The sequence below is a fragment of the Anomaloglossus baeobatrachus genome, chromosome 2, assembly GCF_048569485.1.
Source record: "Anomaloglossus baeobatrachus isolate aAnoBae1 chromosome 2, aAnoBae1.hap1, whole genome shotgun sequence".
NCBI lineage: Eukaryota > Metazoa > Chordata > Amphibia > Anura > Aromobatidae > Anomaloglossus > Anomaloglossus baeobatrachus.
In genome coordinates, this window is record NC_134354.1 from 692889586 (window position 1) to 692906859 (window position 17274).

At 48.2% G+C, this 17274-nt stretch overlaps 1 protein-coding gene across 2 annotated transcripts in view; it reads right to left on the reverse strand.

Annotated features, from left to right (window-relative positions):
- Positions 1-17274, reverse strand: part of EIF4B (eukaryotic translation initiation factor 4B) — a 95088-nt gene that overhangs the window by 23793 nt on the left and 54021 nt on the right. The window contains exons 6-10 of one of the 2 annotated variants that reach the window (XM_075337235.1): positions 2552-2695; positions 2349-2477; positions 977-1189; positions 636-879; positions 459-550 (exon numbers count right to left, since the gene is read on the reverse strand). In XM_075337235.1, the coding sequence (XP_075193350.1) occupies positions 459-550; positions 636-879; positions 977-1189; positions 2349-2477; positions 2552-2695 (822 nt within the window). The remainder of the gene's footprint in view (positions 1-458; positions 551-635; positions 880-976; positions 1190-2348; positions 2478-2551; positions 2696-17274) is intronic. The other variant, XM_075337236.1, reaches the window with a different exon arrangement.

Consider the following 17274-nt stretch of genomic DNA (forward strand, 5'->3'; position numbering starts at 1 on the left):
CAATTGTCAGAATCACTGGAATCCCTTAAAAAGTTTCCAGGACTTACTACTTCAAAGTGACACTGGTCATCAGAATTGTAAAGCTTGACTTGGTCAGGAAGGTGAGAACAGGCTGAGGGGTGAAGGAGTTAAGTATATGAAATTAAAGTATTGATAAACTTTACCCCATAGTATAGCTTCTACTTGTAGTTATACTCCCCCTCCTTTCTCTATTTCTTGTCAACCTACATATGAGTTAGTGGGGACAGATGAAATGGCTGGAGGAAAAGACTAAGCATGGTTTCTAGTCTTAACGTGGAGATGAACCGTCAGAATAGGAGCTGTAGACACAAAGTACTGGGAAGTTAACAAGATCATTTACAGATGTCCAGGAGCTTTATGTGTTGGAACATTTTAGCCCCAAAACTATTAGGAAAAGATCAACCTGGTCGCCAGAAATTCTGATGAGCTTTACTCACTTCTTGAAGAAGATCCACTGTTGCCAGTCTGAGAAGACTCACTTCCAGTCCTAGATCTTTCTTGGTTGTCTTCACTGCGCCAACTTGGATGTCTGATGAAACGAGTCAATGAAAGCATTACAGAATGGAAGCAATATAACAATGAAACGATGTCTTTAAAATAAACAGGTGTTTAACCTTTCTCTTGGCTTTCTTTCTATCTGTCGAGGCCGGTCATCATCCAAATGACGATGCTGCATTTTCTCCTGCTCTTTCTGCAGACGTTCCTCCACTTCACGTTCCCTAGCAGCAGTGTCCACGGGTTTGGCAGCTCCAAAAATTGAAGCTGCTCGACTGGATGGTGCAGAACCTCCACCACTGGTTTCTTCCTCTTTGGGAGCAGAACGCGGTTTAAGATTCAGCTTTGGCCTCTGGGGTGGTCCTAATTATTACAAGAGAAAGTTTATAGAACAGCTTTGTCTGAATACATTTTATTCCCAAAGACTAAACAGTGTAGCCACAAATACACTATATTATACCTCTTTCTTCCCTCCTTTCTTCATTTCTGGAGTAACCATTCCACCTGTCCGACTTTTCTTCTCGTCTGTCATCATATCTATCCCCATATCTGTCTCCACCACTACTTCCTCCACCACCACCACCACCACCACCACCACCACCTCCTCTGTAATCATCATCTCTACGGTATCCACTGCCGAATGCTCTCCTTCCACCCCCTCGGGAATCATAACCTATGAAACAGAATGGTTACATTACTACAAACTGACCAGTTTTACACTAGATCATTTTCACTTAATAAAAAAACATTTGTATGTGTTCAGGAGATATACATATATTTTTATGTTTTAACACTACATATTGACTCAAAGGTCTCTGCTATTAAGGTGATATACAGTTTAAATAATGGTTGCCATGTTTTTTTTTTTTTTAATTTAGCTAATCTTTGATAACTCTCCAAAAGAAGTCCATAAGGGTAAGGTCTAGTGACTGATGTGCCCATTCAACAGGCCTTTTCTAATTATTCCCTTTTAATAAAAAAAAAAAAAAAATCCAAAACAGTAAAACAAAAGAATGATAGTCACTGTATGCCTACATATGGACGCCCTGTGTATGTCAATGTCACTTGGCACACTTCATGTTCCGAACCAGCAATGCAAAAAATGAAAATTGGATCTAGTATGAGGTTCAACGTGTTTTACCTAAACCGGATCTAAAAAAAAAAAAGTGTGGTTATCACTATAAACTGGTGACTTTTTGCATACAAGCTGTGATCGAAGCCTCCTGCAAAGCTGGCTGTCACCATTAGAGAGCAGCTGTCACTCATAGCTGTGCTCCTGGGGTTAAATGAGCTATCTCCTTAGGATACCAGTGTGAACAATAGAGGATATAAAGCGATGCACAAGTGTTTTACTTTCTTAGGCTATGTGCGCACGTTGCGTAAATACATGCAGTTAAACTGCGCTTTGTAGCGCAGCGTAACTGCATGCGTCCTGCGTCCCCTGCACAGTCTATGGAGATTGTGCAGGGGCCGTGGGCACGTGGCGTTTTAGAGCGCAGCGCTTCGGCTACTGCCGAAGCGCTGCGTTCTAAGAAGTGACATGTCACTTCTTTCCTGCGCTTTGCCGTCAGCTCCTGCTCTGTCTATGGCAGGATCTGCAGGCAGAGCGCATGGAATCGGCTTCACTACGGACATTTCTGCAGCGATTTAATGCGCACATAGCCTTATTCTTATACTGTGCATGGACAACTGCAATCATGGCATTTCCATGCTCAGATTGTTGACGAAATTATGGTACAATCCAGCTGGTATAATAGTGTGTGTGTGTGTGTATATAATCATTTATGTATAAATTAATTCTTTAGTAATAAAATAAATCAATAATTACTGACACTCGCCTCGGTCATAATCTCTGCGATCTCGGTCATCATAACGATCCCTCCCTCGGTCTCGATCATAGCGGTCGTCCCTGCGTGGACCGTCCCGGTACCGATCAGACTCGTAGCGATCATTACGATACCCTGTAATGGAAACGTGTTAGCCAGTAGGCAATGCAGGCAATTATTAATACTGGTAAAATATGTTCCTAGCTTACGATCTCCATAGCTGTCGTCTCCACGGCGAGGAGGATAATCATCAAAATTGTCTGTGCTGGGACGTGCCCTCCAGTCTGACGAGTCTGTCTTGTCAGAATCTCTATTACGATCTCGATCCCTGCCAAAGGATCGATCCTCCCGCTCTGCACAAACAAGATGAGAAAGGATTAGAGAAATGTCAGCTACATGAAGGGCAGGATGAATGGTTATCCACTTCAGGGTCCTACGACAAACGATCCAGATCCACAAGTTCAACCCACATCAAGCGCAGGAAAAATGGTGACACCTAAAGCTGGTCAGTTTATTGATGACCCCTTCCATTAAAAGGTGGGAACAATTTTAAAAAACACAAAATTTGATATCACTGGTGAGGAGCACACTACCATGCTTCGTACTCGTAACGAGCATTTGGACACTCAGACTCATGTACAACTCATGTATACTCATGTAAGTATAATGGAAGTCAATGGGAATCAGAAAAATGCTTGAGTTTCCCAATGACGTTCATAGTACTCGGTCCATGAGTCAAGACCATCGGGAGTGTCCGAATGCTGTTTACTAGTACTGAGCACCGAGCATGGTAGTGCTGACTCAGTCTTATCGTATGTGCACAAGATGTCTTTTTCAGGCGGGTAGGTGCCACAACCTGCCAGTTATAAGAACTCACTTGTGTACAAAACGTGCCGTGCATCAGTTCAGTCTTTGAGCTTTTTTCAAGCTTTTTGCAGGCTTCGAAATCAGTACTGTGATCAAATGTAGTGACCTGACCATTCTGCAGATGGTTTGGAGCTGCTCAATATGATATACGATAGAGAAGAAAAGAAAAACTGACTTCAGGGAAATCACAACTTGCCGTTTTACTGAAGCATCTTCTCTTGCAAAACAAAGCGGTATGTTGTGTGCATAGGAGGAAGGTATGCGGCCACTATATGCACACTTCAAGATTCCCATGTATTCCCTGTGTCAGTGGGCAGTCACGACCGCTTGTTTGTGATTTTCCTACTTGTAGTCACATGCTGACTAGTCTCACACAGCTTCTCTCAGAGGAAAATTGAGCCTTGCATTGTCACACTTTGGAAGTCTGCAGTCAGAGGGATTGCCAACTTTCTTGGACTGGAAAACCCCTTTAAATGGAACCTGTCACGTTCAATGTGCACCCAGAACCACGAGCAGTTCTGGGTACATATTACCAATCCGTCCCTAACTGTCCCTGTATCTAGTAGCATAGATAAAGGGATCTTTAGAAAAAGTATTTCTAAAGATCTTATATTGTATGCGAAGATCTTATATCGTATGCTAATGAGCCGCTGGATTTCGGCTCAGTGCGCACGACCCTGGAGGTCCAGTCATACGCACTATGAAGCCGGGTGTACGTGTTCTGGCTTCAAACTGAAGTAGTGCGCATGACTGAAAGTCCAGGATCATGCGCACTGAGCTAAAGTTAGGAGTCAGACGCGATGGCAGTGGAGAGGCGAGTGAGATCATCCTCTGACGCTGCACATTCATTAGCATGTAAGCACGCCCACAGGGTTGTACTAACACGCTAATAGAGCCGACTAGAATGGGGAACTAACGCCCAAGGGACTAGTCCCTGCACGCTCATTAGCATACAATATAAGATCTTTAGAAATACTTTTTCTAAAGATCTCTTTACCTATGCTAGTGTATACAGGGACAGTTAAGCAGGGATTAGCAATGTACACCCAGAACTGCTCGTGGATCTCGGTGCGTATTGGACCTGACAGGTCCTCTTTAAGCATGGCACTGACCAGCCTTGCCTTCTTTACCAATAGTTGGAGCAAGTTGATGTGCAGACATATTTTTGAGTAGCCTCCGTTATGTGTTAGTTTATAGCAGGGCTGTGGAGTCGGAGTCGTGGAGTCGGTATAAAATGCACAGACTCCGACTCCTAAAATATATAATAAATTGGGGACAGTAGTGCAATGCAGAGTGTGCTGAATGTTTTAATAAATAATAACATTTAGTATAATGCTTATATTTAAGTGAAAAATTTATTGTAGTACAATGTGAACATCAGACATTTAATTATTTTTACGATACAATCAAGATATTTAGATAGAACATAAAATATATTTATTGGATACAACTTTAGAACACAAACTAAAATTGTAAATGCGTATAATTATATATATATATATATATATATATATATATATATATATATATATATACACACACACACATATATACACATATATACACACACACACAAATATATATGTAATCTACTGTATATTACATATTTACAATTTATTACAGTTTTGTGTTTTAAAGTTGTATCCAATAAATATATTTTATGTTCTATCCAAATATCTTGATTATTGTATCATAAAAATTATTAAATGTCTGATGTTCACATACACATGTTCATGTACTATAATAAATTTTTCATCTAACTATAAGCATTATATCTAGGAGTCGGAGTAAGAGAAATTGAGGAGTCGGAGTCGAAGGTTTGGCTTACAGACTCCACAGCCCTGGTTTATAGAATGGAATAAAAAGTGCAGCACGCAGAGCAATGTCCATTGCAGGTGCCACTGGATCAGTACTTTACAGTCACAGACAAAAGGAATGTCCAACTGTGTTTCCGAATGTCTGCAGTCTCCCTCCCCATCATCCTGTAGACTAGAAGTCTGAAGGGGCAGGGTCCTCTCCCCTTTGTACCAGCCTGTCGTCAGTAGTTTATTCAGTGTAATTTATATCTGCGTTTTGTATGTAACCCTTCTCACGTACAGCAGCATGGAATCAATGGTACTCTAAAAATAAATAACGTGGCCTTCTACATATTACTAAATAGCTCCAGGGTGATAACGCAGCAGTAAATAAGGCTACTGCAGAAGTAACCGCTTAATGCCTGTTCTGTTTTAAAAGGAACTGTACATATTCACTCTTATGTTTAATAGAAAATAACCTAAGGAATAGTTCAATTCACTTTTTTTTTATAATTAAAAATGTTGGTGGATTTATAACTTAAAAACAAAACAAAAAAAAACAAACAAAACACACCCTAAATTGCTGAAGTGCTGGTCACCAGGGATTGCAATTGGTAGTTTGCTGTTCACTGCCTGTCACTCGGCAAAACCGGTATCTCGTAACAAACAGCGACTGTAGGAGGTGAGGGAGACTCCGGGCTGAAGAACGGTCATGCCTCTCATAAACACGGACTGTAGGAGGTGAGGGTGACTCCAGGCTGAAGAGCGGTCATGCCTCTCGTAACAAACACTGACTGTAGGAGGTGAGGAAGACTCCTGGCTGAAGAGCGGTCATGCCTCTCATAAACACGGACTGTAGGAGGTGAGGAAGACTCCGGGCTGAAGAGCGGTCATGCCTCTCGTAACAAACACTGACTGTAGGAGGTGAGGAAGACTCCTGGCTGAAGAGCGGTCATGCCTCTCATAAACACTGACTGTAGGAGGTGAGGGAGACTCCGGGCTGAAGAGCGGTCATGCCTCTCGTAACAAACACTGACTGTAGGAGGTGAGGAAGACTCCTGGCTGAAGAGCGGTCATGCCTCTCATAAACACTGACTGTAGGAGGTGAGGAAGACTCCGGGCTGAAGAGCGGTCATGCCTCTCGTAACAAACACAGACTGTAGGAGGTGAGGAAGACTCCGGGCTGAAGAGCGGTCATGCCTCTCGTAACAAACACTGACTGTAGGAGGTGAGGAAGACTCCGGGCTGAAGAGCGGTCATGCCTCTCGTAACAAACACTGACTGTAGGAGGTGAGGAAGACTCCGGGCTGAAGAGCGGTCATGCCTCTCGTAACAAACACTGACTGTAGGAGGTGAGGGAGACTCCGGGCTGAAGAGCGGTCATGCCTCTCATAACAAACACTGACTGTAGGAGGTGAGGGAGACTCCGGGCTGAAGAGTGGTCATGTCTCTAGCGATTCATACAGCAGTGATCCAGTAGGGTGATCGGGCATTACATCCCATCAGTCAGGAGACGCCTGCTCCCTCTGCTTTAAATTGTTAATGAGCGGTGCAGGGGGTGGACATTACAAGATTAGCTTGCATTAGAAAAGCATTCTGTACACCCCTGAAGATACCACAGTGGCTTATGGGAAGTGCAGGAAAGGAAGTCACAAGCAGTGTAGTGCTGGAAGGCTTCCATACCCCATACAATGTGAAGGGCTGCAAAATTTCCAAGCAGAGGCACTGGAGGGCAGCGCAGGCAAATTATTTTTTTTCATCAACAGAGCTGTTCGAGGGCTTGTTTTTTTTGTATACAATTGTGTTTTTTTTTCTTGATCTATTGCATTTTGTGCAATGTTTATTTTTTTTGTTCAATATTTTTTTTTTTTTTACTTAACCTCTTAACGACCATGGGGCGTACGGGTACGTCCTATGTTTACGTGACTTAACAACCAGGGGCTAACCCATATGTCCCAAAAATCGCAGGGGCACAGGGGGCTGTGCACGCGCAATTGCAGAGAGTGACTCTGCTTATCCGACACCAGAGTCACTGCTCCCGCAGCCAGGGACGGTGCCTGCGCCATCCCTGGCTGGTTAACTCCCCAATTGCCATGATCAATACCGAACACGACACAGGGGATTATGAGAGGGACCGCGCGTTCCCCCTTACCTCTGATCTGGACCCCTGCGATGTGATCTCAAGGACCTACTCGTTGTCATGGTAACCCAAGGTCACCTGACTGCTGGGGGCCTGCAGAGAGCGTCTGTGATCATGCCTGCAACATGATCAGAGACACACACTCGCTACAGAGCTGACAGCTGCAATGTTCTGCAGTGATCAAGCACTGCAGAACATTGCAGCTGCAAATAAAGTACCGTGGGGTGATGTCCCATAAAGCGACTTAGTGAAAAAGTAAAAAAAAAAAAAAAAAAAAAAAGTTTAAAAACAGTTAAAATATATATAAAAAACAAAAATCAGAAAAACAAACAAAATTAAAAAAAAAAAAAAATATTCCAAGTTACATTTGTGTAAAAAATTTAAAATAAAAAAAAAAGTACACATTTGGTATTGCCGCAATTGTAACAGCCCGAGCTATAAAACTGACACTAGTTAACCCCCTTCAGAGAACACTGCAAGAAAAGAAGGGAATTTTGTTTACTTACCGTAAATTCCTTTTCTTCTAGCTCCAATTGGGAGACCCAGACAGCGGGTGTATAGCTACTGCCTCTGGAGGCCGCACAAAGAACTACACTTAAAAGTGTAAGGCCCCTCCCCTTCTGGCTATACACCCTCCCGTAGGAGTACGGATTCCTCAGTTTTAGTACCAAAGCAAGAAGGAGGAAAGCCAATAACAGTTTCAAAAACAAATTCAATCCGATAACAAGATCGGAGAACTTAAGAAACAACATGAACAACATGTGCACCCGAAAAACGAAACCCTAAGAACAAATAGGGCGGGTGCTGGGTCTCCCAATTGGAGCTAGAAGAAAAGGAATTTACGGTAAGTAAACAAAATTCCCTTCTTTTTCGCTCCTAATTGGGAGACCCAGACAGTGGGACGTCCAAAAGCAGTCCCTGGGTGGGTAAAAAGATACCACATGAACGGGCTGTCAGACAGCCTCTTCCTACAGGTGGGCCACCGCCGCCTGAAGGACCTGTCTACCTAGGCTGGCATCTGCCGAAGCGTAGGTATGCACTTGATAGTGTTTGGTAAACGTGTCCAGACTCGACCAGGTAGCCGCCTGGCACACTTGCTGAGCCGTAGCCTGATGCCGCAATGCCCAGGACGCACCCACGGCTCTGGTAGAATGGGCCTTCAGTCCAGATGGAATCGGAAGCCCAGCAGAACGGTATGTGTGAAGAATTGGTTCCTTGATCCACCGCGCCAGGGTGGATTTGGAAGCTTGCGATCCCTTATGCTGACCAGCGACTAGGACAAAGAGCGCATCAGAACGGCGTAGAGACGCCGTGCGAGAAATGTAAATCCTGAGTGCTCTCACCAGGTCCAACAGATGTAAACCCTTTTCAAATTGGTGAACTGGATGCGGACACAAAGATGGCAAAGTGATATCCTGATTGAGATGAAAGGAAGAAACCACCTTGGGAGAAAACTCTGGAATTGGACGCAGTACTACCTTGTCTTGGTGAAACACCAGGAAGGGAGATTTGCAAGATAACGCCGCTAGCTCGGACACTCTTCGAAGAGACGTGACCGCCACAAGAAAAACTACCTTTTGTGAAAGCCGAGAAAGGGGAACCTCTTTCAAAGGCTCGAAAGGCGGCTTCTAGAGAGCAATGAGAACCTTGTTCAGATCCCAGGGTTCCAATGGCCGTCTGTAAGGAGGAACGATATGACAAACTCCTTGGAGAAACGTGCGTACTTTAGAAAGCCGTGCCAAGCGCTTCTGAAAGAATACGGATAGCGCGGAGACTTGACCCTTAAGAGAGCTAAGCGACAAACCTTTTTCCAACCCAGACTGCAGGAAGGAAAGAAAAATTGGCAATGCAAATGGCCAGGGAGAAAACCCTTGAGCCAAGCACCACGCTAAGAATATCTTCCACGTCCTGTGATAGATCTTAGCTGAGGATGGTTTTCTAGCCTGTCTCATTGTGGCAACAACTTCATGAGATAAACCTGAGGCCGCTAGGATCCAGGACTCAATGGCCACACAGTCAGGTTCAGGGCCGCAGAATTCAGATGGAAAAACGGCCCTTGAGACAGCAAATCTGGACGGTCTGGTAGTGTCCACGGTTGGCCTACCGTGAGATGCCACAGATCCGGGTACCACGACCTTCTTGGCCAATCTGGAGCGACGAGTATGGCTCGATGGCAGTCGGACTTGATTTTCCGGAGAACTCTGGGTAACAATGCTAGAGGTGGGAACACATAGGGGAGTCGGAATTGCGACCAATCCTGAACCAAGGCGTCTGCCGCCAGTGCTCGGTGATCGTGAGACCGTGCCATGAAAACTGGGACCTTGTTGTTGTGCCGTGACGCCATCAGATCGACGTCCGGCGTCCCCCAGCGGCAACAGATCTGCTGAAACACGTCCGGGTGAAGGGACCATTCTCCTGCGTCCATGCCCTGGCGACTGAGAAAGTCTGCTTCCCAGTTTTCCACGCCTGGGATGTGAACTGCGGATATGGTGGACGCTCTGCTTTCCACCCACGTCAAAATCCGCTGGACTTCTTGAAAAGCTTGGCGACTGCGTGTTCCCCCTTGGTGGTTGATGTACGCCACCGCCGTGGAATTGTCCGACTGAATCCGAATCTGCTTGCCTTCCAGCCATTGTTGGAAGGCTCGCAGGGCAAGATAGATTGCTCTGATTTCCAGAACATTGATCTGCAGGGTGGACTCTTCCTGAGTCCACGTCCCCTGAGCCCTGTGGTGGAGAAACACCGCTCCCCACCCTGATAGGCTCGCATCCGTCGTGACCACTGCCCAGGACGGGGGAAGGAACGACTTTCCCTGTGACAATGAGGTGGGGAGAAGCCACCAACGCAGAGAGTCCTTGGCAGTCTGAGAGAGGGAGACAGTCCTGTCGAGGGACGTCGATTTCCCATCCCATTGGCGTAGAATGTCCCATTGTAGAGGGCGCAGATGAAACTGCGCGAACGGGACTGCCTCCATTGCTGCTACCATCTTTCCTAGGAAATGCATGAGGCGCCTCAGTGAGTGCGACTGGCTCTGAAGGAGAGATTGCACTCCAGTCCGTAGCGAGCACTGCTTGTCCAGTGGAAGCTTCACTATCGCTGAGAGAGTATGAAACTCCATGCCAAGATAAGTCAGAGATTGGGTCGGGGTTAGATGAGACCTTGGAAAGTTGATAATCCACCCGAAACTCTGGAGAGTGTCTAGTGCCACCTTCAGACTGTGCTGGCATGCCTCTTGAGAGGGTGCCTTTATAAGCAGGTCGTCTAGATACGGGATGACCGAGTGACCCTGCGAGTGCAGAACAGCTACTACTGCTGCCATGACTTTGGTGAAGACCCGGGGGGCTGTTGCCAGACCGAAAGGTAACGCTACGAACTGCAGGTGTTCGTCGTGTATGACGAAGCGTAGGAAACGCTGATGCTCTGGTGCAATCGGCACGTGGAGATACGCATCTTTGATATCTATTGATGCTAGAAAATCTCCTTGAGACATTGAGGCTATGACGGAGCGTAGGGATTCCATCCGGAACCTCCTGACTTTTACGTGTCTGTTGAGCAACTTTAGATCCAGGACGGGTCGATACGATCCGTCCTTTTTTGGGACCACAAACAGATTGGAGTAAAAACCGTGACCTTGTTCCTGAAGAGGGACGGAGGTCACCACTCCTTCCGCCTTTAGAGCGGCCACCGCCTGCAACAGAGCATCGGCTCGGTCTGGTGGTGGAGAAGTTCTGAAGAAACGAGTTGGCGGACGAGAACTGAACTATCCTGTACCCGTGAGACAGAATATCCCTCACCCAACGGTCTTTGACGCGTGACAGCCAAATGTCGCCAAAGTGGGAAAGCCTCCCACCGACCGCGGGTGTGGGAATCGGAGACTGCAAGTCAGGAGGACGCCGTCTTGGCAACGGTTCCTCCGGCTGTCCTTTTTGGGCGTGACTGAGACTTCCAAGAATCTGAGCGTCTCTGGTCTTTTTGAGTCTTTTTTGACGAGGCGAATTGGGACCTGCCCGGTCCTCGAAAGGACCGATAATCAGACTGACCCTTCCTCTGTTGGGGTTTGTTTTGTCTGTGTTGCGGTAAGGATGAGTCCTTACCCTTGGAGTGTTTGATGATTTCATCCAAACGCTCTCCAAACAATCGGTCACGAGAAAAAGGCAAATTGGTTAAGCACTTCTTGGAATGAGAATCTGCTTTCCAATGTCTCAACCACAGGGCCCTACGCAAAACAACGGAGTTGACTGACGCCACTGCCGTGCGGCTTGTAGCGTCAAGAACAGCATTAATCGCGTACGACGCGAATGCCGCCATTTGCGAGGTCAATGGTGCTACCTGCGGGGCAAATGCACGTGTGACTGAGTCGACTTGCGCAAGCCCGGCTGAGATAGCTTGGAGTGCCCATACGGCCGCAAAAGATGGCGCTAATGACGCTCCAATCGCTTCATAGATGGATTTCAGCCAGAGCTCCATCTGCCTGTCAGTGGCATCTTTAAGTGCCGCTCCATCTTCAACTGCAACCAAGGATCTAGCTGCAAGCCTGGAAATTGGAGGATCCACTTTTGGACACTGGGTCCAACCCTTGACCACCTCAGGGGGAAAAGGATAGCGTGTATCTTTAAGCCGTTTAGAAAAACGCCTTTCAGGATAAGCGTGGGGTTTCTGGATTGCGTCTCTAAAGTCAGCGTGGTCCAGAAAAGTGCTTAATGTACGCTTAGGGTATCTGAAATGGATTCTCTCGTGCTGCGAAGCTGACTCCTCTACAAGAGGAGCTGGTGGGGAAATATTTAACATCTTATTGATGTTAAATATAAGATCATTAACTATGGCGTCACCATCTGGTGTATCTAGATTGAGAGCGGTCCCAGGATCAGAATCCTGATCAGTTACGTCCGCCTCATCACCCATAGATTCATCTCGCTGGGATCCTGACCATTGAGATGAATGTGAAGGCCCGTCATAGCGAGCCCGCTTAGGCTGCCCGGGGCCATCGTCCGAGTCAGAGTCTTCACCCTGAGGTGTATGTGCCCGTCCCGGAGCTTGGAGGTAACTCAGCTGAGGGGGACCAGGGGGCAATGATTGCACAGTGTCCGTGGCCTGAAGTACAGGCCTAGCTCGCAATGTGTCAAGAATTTGTGACATAGTGAGAGACATTCTGTCAGCAAAAGCTGCAAACTCAGTTCCTGTCACCTGGACAGCATTCACAGGTGGTACACCCTGGGTCACGTCCAGCAGAGGTCCCGACTGTGCAAGCGCCGCAGGGGCCGAGCACTGCCCACAATGGGGGTCCGTGGAGCCTGCCGGTAGAAAAGTCCCACATGCGGTGCAGGAAGCATATAATGTCTGTGCCTTGGCACCCTTGCGTTTTACGGACGACATGCTGCTGGCTCTCTGCAATGTGAGAGTCTATAGCCAAAGGGCGACCAGCGCTATGCAATACAAAGTATTTGTAGAAACAAAATACTAAGAATACTACTGGCACAAGAGGGGGTGAGCCCTGAGGGCTGCTTACCGCCCGCTGAATAGCGGGTAAGAGGCGCAGAATTCCTTGTCTGGGTCTCCCCGGCTCCCCTCTGCAGCTCAGCGTGTCAGCAGGAATGGCTGCCGGCGTCTGTGGAGAGGGGCGGTCCGTAGGAGTTCCTAAACAAAAGTGCGGGAAACAGTGTCCCCTCTGTGCCGATTGTGAGGGCTGGAGTATGTAAAAAAAAAAAACTCCAGCCCTCGGCGCTGATGCACTGACCAGCGTCCCGCCCCTCTCCTGACTGGCAGGTCTGGGGGCGGGAACGAACGGAAGCAGGCCGCAAAAGCCGGGGACTCGAGTTATCAGCGCGGCCGCCGTAAAAGCGCGGCCCGCGCTGAAGTCCCCGGCGCACCACAAGTGCCAGCCGCGCCGCAGTCCCAGCGGCCGGCGCGACCGATTCCCAGAAGTGTGCCTGCTTCAGCGAAGCTGAATGAGGCCATGGCACAAGCGCCGCAGCGCTGATGTCCCCGGCGCACTACAACACCCAGCATGCTGCGGTGTGAGCACCAAATGCACGGGGACACAGAGTACCTTGAGGAAGCAGGGCCATGTCCCTGATGTACTCCGCTCCATCCAGCATCTTCTCCAGGGGCTGTAGATGGAGCACGGTCTCAGTGCCTGGAGACCAGTAAATCCCACTTCACCCAGAGCCCTGTAAAAAGGGATGGGGAAGGAATCAGCATGTGGGCTCCTGCCGCCGTACCCGCAATGGGTACCTCAACCTTACAAACACCTCCGACATACAGTGGGGTGAGAAGGGAGCATGCTGGGAGCCCTGTATGGGCCCTCTTTTCTTCCATCCGACATAGTCAGCAGCTGCTGCTGACTAAAAACAATGGAGCTATGCGTGCGTGTCTGACCTCCTGCGCACAAAGCTAAAACTGAGGAATCCGTACTCCTACGGGAGGGTGTATAGCCAGAAGGGGAGGGGCCTTACACTTTTAAGTGTAGTTCTTTGTGCGGCCTCCAGAGGCAGTAGCTATACACCCACTGTCTGGGTCTCCCAATTAGGAGCGAAAAAGAAATAAAAAAAGTAGCAAACTCTTTTCAACATACAGCTGACAAAAAGTGAAATAAAAAGCGATCAAAAAGTCAAACATAAAAATGGTACCGCTGAAAACGTCATATTGTCCCGCAAACCCCCCCCCCAAAAACAAGCTGCCATATAACTCTCAATACAGCAATGCAAAGAACTTTTTCCCCTATAAAATTATTTTTATGGTGAAAAAACTGAAAAAAAATAAATAAAAAACCTATATAAAAATATAGTATTGCTGTAATCGTAAAGCTATCCCTTTTACGACATGGTGAATGGCGTAAAAAAAAACAACTATTTCTGAATTGTTGTTTATTCTTGATTCTGCCTCACAAAAAGTGGAGTAGAAAGCGATCAAAGAAGGGAATTTTGTTACTTACCGTAAATTCCTTTTCTTCTAGCTCCAATTGGGAGACCCAGACGATTGGGTGTATAGCTACTGCCTCCGGAGGCCACACAAAGTATTACACTAAAAAGTGTAAGGCCCCTCCCCTTCTGCATATACACCCCCCGTGGATCACGGGCTGCTTCAGTTTTAGTGCAAAAGCAAGAAGGAGGAAAGCCAATAACTGGTTAAACAATTCAATCCGAAGGAACATCGGAGAACTGAAACCATTCAACATGAACAACATGTGTACCCGAACAACCAAAAAATCCCGAAGGAACAGGGGCGGGTGCTGGGTCTCCCAATTGGAGCTAGAAGAAAAGGAATTTACGGTAAGTAACAAAATTCCCTTCTTCTTCGGCGCTCCATTGGGAGACCCAGACGATTGGGACGTCCAAAAGCAGTCCCTGGGTGGGTAAATTAATACCTCAAGTTTGGACTGTAAAAACAGCCCTTCCCTACATGGAGGCAACCGCCGCCTGCAGGACTCTTCTACTTAGGCTGGCATCCGCCTAAGCGTAGGCATGCACCTGATAACGCTTGGTGAAGGTGTGCAGACTCGCCCAGGTAGCCGCCTGGCACACCTGCTGAGCCGTAGCCTGGTGCCGTAATGTCCAGGACGCACCCACGGCTCTGGTAGAATGGGCCTTCAGCCCTGATGGAACCGGAAGCCCAGCAGAACGGTAGGCTTCAAGAATTGGTTCCTTGATCCATCGAGCCAGGGTGGATTTGGAAGCCTGCGACCCTTTGCGCTGACCAGCGACAAGTACAAAGGGTGCATCCGAGCGGCGCAGGGGCGCCGTGCGGGAAATGTAGATTCTGAGCGCTCTCATCAGATCCAACAAATACAAATCCAATTCATATCGATGAACTGGATGAGGACAAAAGGAAGGTAAGGAGATATCCTGACTGAGATGAAAAGGGGGATACCACCTTAGGGAGAAACCCCGGAATCAGGCGCAGCACTACCTTGTCTTGGTGAAACACCAAGAAGGGAGCTTTGGATGATCGCGCTGCGAGCTCGGACACTCTCTGAAGAGACGTGACCGCTACCAAAAAGGCCACTTTCTGTGAAAGTCGAGAAAGTGAAACATCCCTCAGAGGCTCAAAGGGCGGCTCCTGGAGAGCAATTAGTACCCTGTTCAGATCCCATGGGTCTAACGGCCTCTTGTACGGAGGGACAATGTGACAAACCCCCTGCAGGAACGTGCGTACCTGAGGAAGTCGCCCTATGCGCTTCTGAAAGAATACAGACAGCGCTGGGACTCGTCCGTTAAGGGAGCCGAGCGACAAACCTTTTCCCAAACCAGATTGCAGGAAGGAAGGAAAAGTAGGCAATGCAAATGTCCAGGGAGACACTCCCTGAGCAGAGCACTAAGATAAGAATATCTTCCACGTCTTGTGGTGGATCTCGGCAGACGTCGGCTTCCTAGCCCGTCTCATGGTGACAATGACGTCTTGAGATAATCCTGAAGACGCTAGGATCCAGGACTCAATAGCCACCAGTCAGGTTCAGGGCTGTAGAATTCCGATGGAAAAAACGGCCCTTGGGACAGTAAGTCTGGCCCGGTCTGGTAGTGCCCACGGTTGGCCGACCGTGAGATGCCACAGATGCAGGTACCACGACCTCCTCGGCCAGTCTGGGGTGACGAGGATGGCGCGGCGGCAATCGGAGCTGATCTTGCGTAGCCCTCTGGGCAACAGTGTCAGAGGGGGAAACACATAGGGTAGCTGGAACTGCGACCAATCCTGAACTAAGGCGCCTGCCGCCAGAGCTCTTTGATCGTGAGACCGCGCCATGAAAATCGGGCCCTTGTTGTTGTGCCGAGACGCCATTAGGTCGACGTCCGGCCTCCCCCAGCGGCTACAGATTTCTTGAGACCCGTCCGGGTGCAGAGACCATTCCCCTGCGTCCATGCCCTGGCGACTGAGGAAGTCTGCTTCCCAGTTTTCTACGCCCGGGATGTGAACTGCGGATATGGTGTATGCTCTGTCTTTCACCCACATCAGAAGCCGCCGGACTTCCTGGGAGGCTTGCCGACTGCGTGTTCCGCCTTGGTGGTTGATGTATGCCACCGCTGCGAAGTTGTCCGACTGAATTCGGATCTGTTTGCCTTCCAGCCTCTGCTGGAAGGCTTGCAGGGCAAGATACCCTGCCCAGATTTCCAGAACATTGATCTGAAGGGTGGACTCCTCTGAAGAGAGTCCTTGCCCGTCTGAGAAAGGGGTACGTTCCTGTCTAGGGACGTTGACTTCCCATCCCATTGGCGAAGAATGTCCTATAGAAGTGGACGCAGATGAAACTGCGCGAAAAGGACTGCCTCTGCATGAGGCGTCTTAAGGGGTGTGACTGGCCTTGAAGGAGAGACTGCACCCCCGTCTGTAGTGAACGCTGTATGTCCAGCGGGAGCTGCACTATCGCTGAGAGAGTGTGAAGCTCCATGCCAAGATATGTCAGCGATTGGGTCGGTGTCAGATTTAACTTTGAAAAGTTTATGATCCACCCGAAACTCTGGAGAGTCTCCAGCGCCACGTTCAGGCTGTGTTGGCATGCCTCTTGAGAGGGTGCCTTGACAAGTAGATCGTCCAAGTAAGGGATCACAGAGTGACCCTGAGAGTGCAGGACTACTCCCACTGCTGCCATGAACTTGTGAAAAGCCGTGGGGCTGTCGCCAGACCGAAGGGCAGGGCTACGAACTGAAGATGCTCGTCTTCAATAACGAATCGTAGCCAACACCGGTGCTCTGGAGCAATCGGCACGTAGAGATAAGCATCCTGATGTCTATTGACGCTAGGAAATCTCCTTGAGACATTGAGGCAATGACGGAGCGGAGGGATTCCATCCGGAACCGCCTGGTTTTCACGTGCTTGTTGAGCAGGTTTAGGTCCAAAACGGAACGGAAAAGCCGTCGTTTTTTGGTACCACAACCAGATTGGAGTAAAAACCGTATCTTGTTCCTGAGGAGGAACAGGGATTACCACTCCTTCTGCCTGCAGAAGAGCATCGGCTCGGTCGGGAGGTGAGGAAGTTCTGAAAATCTAGTCGGAGGACGAGAACAGAACGATATCCTGTACACGTGAGACAAAATGTCTCTCACCCACCGGTCTTTGACCTGTGGCAGCTAAATGTCGCCAAGCGGGAGAGTCTGCCACCGACCGCGGATGCGGAGAGAGAGAGCTGAACGTCATGCGG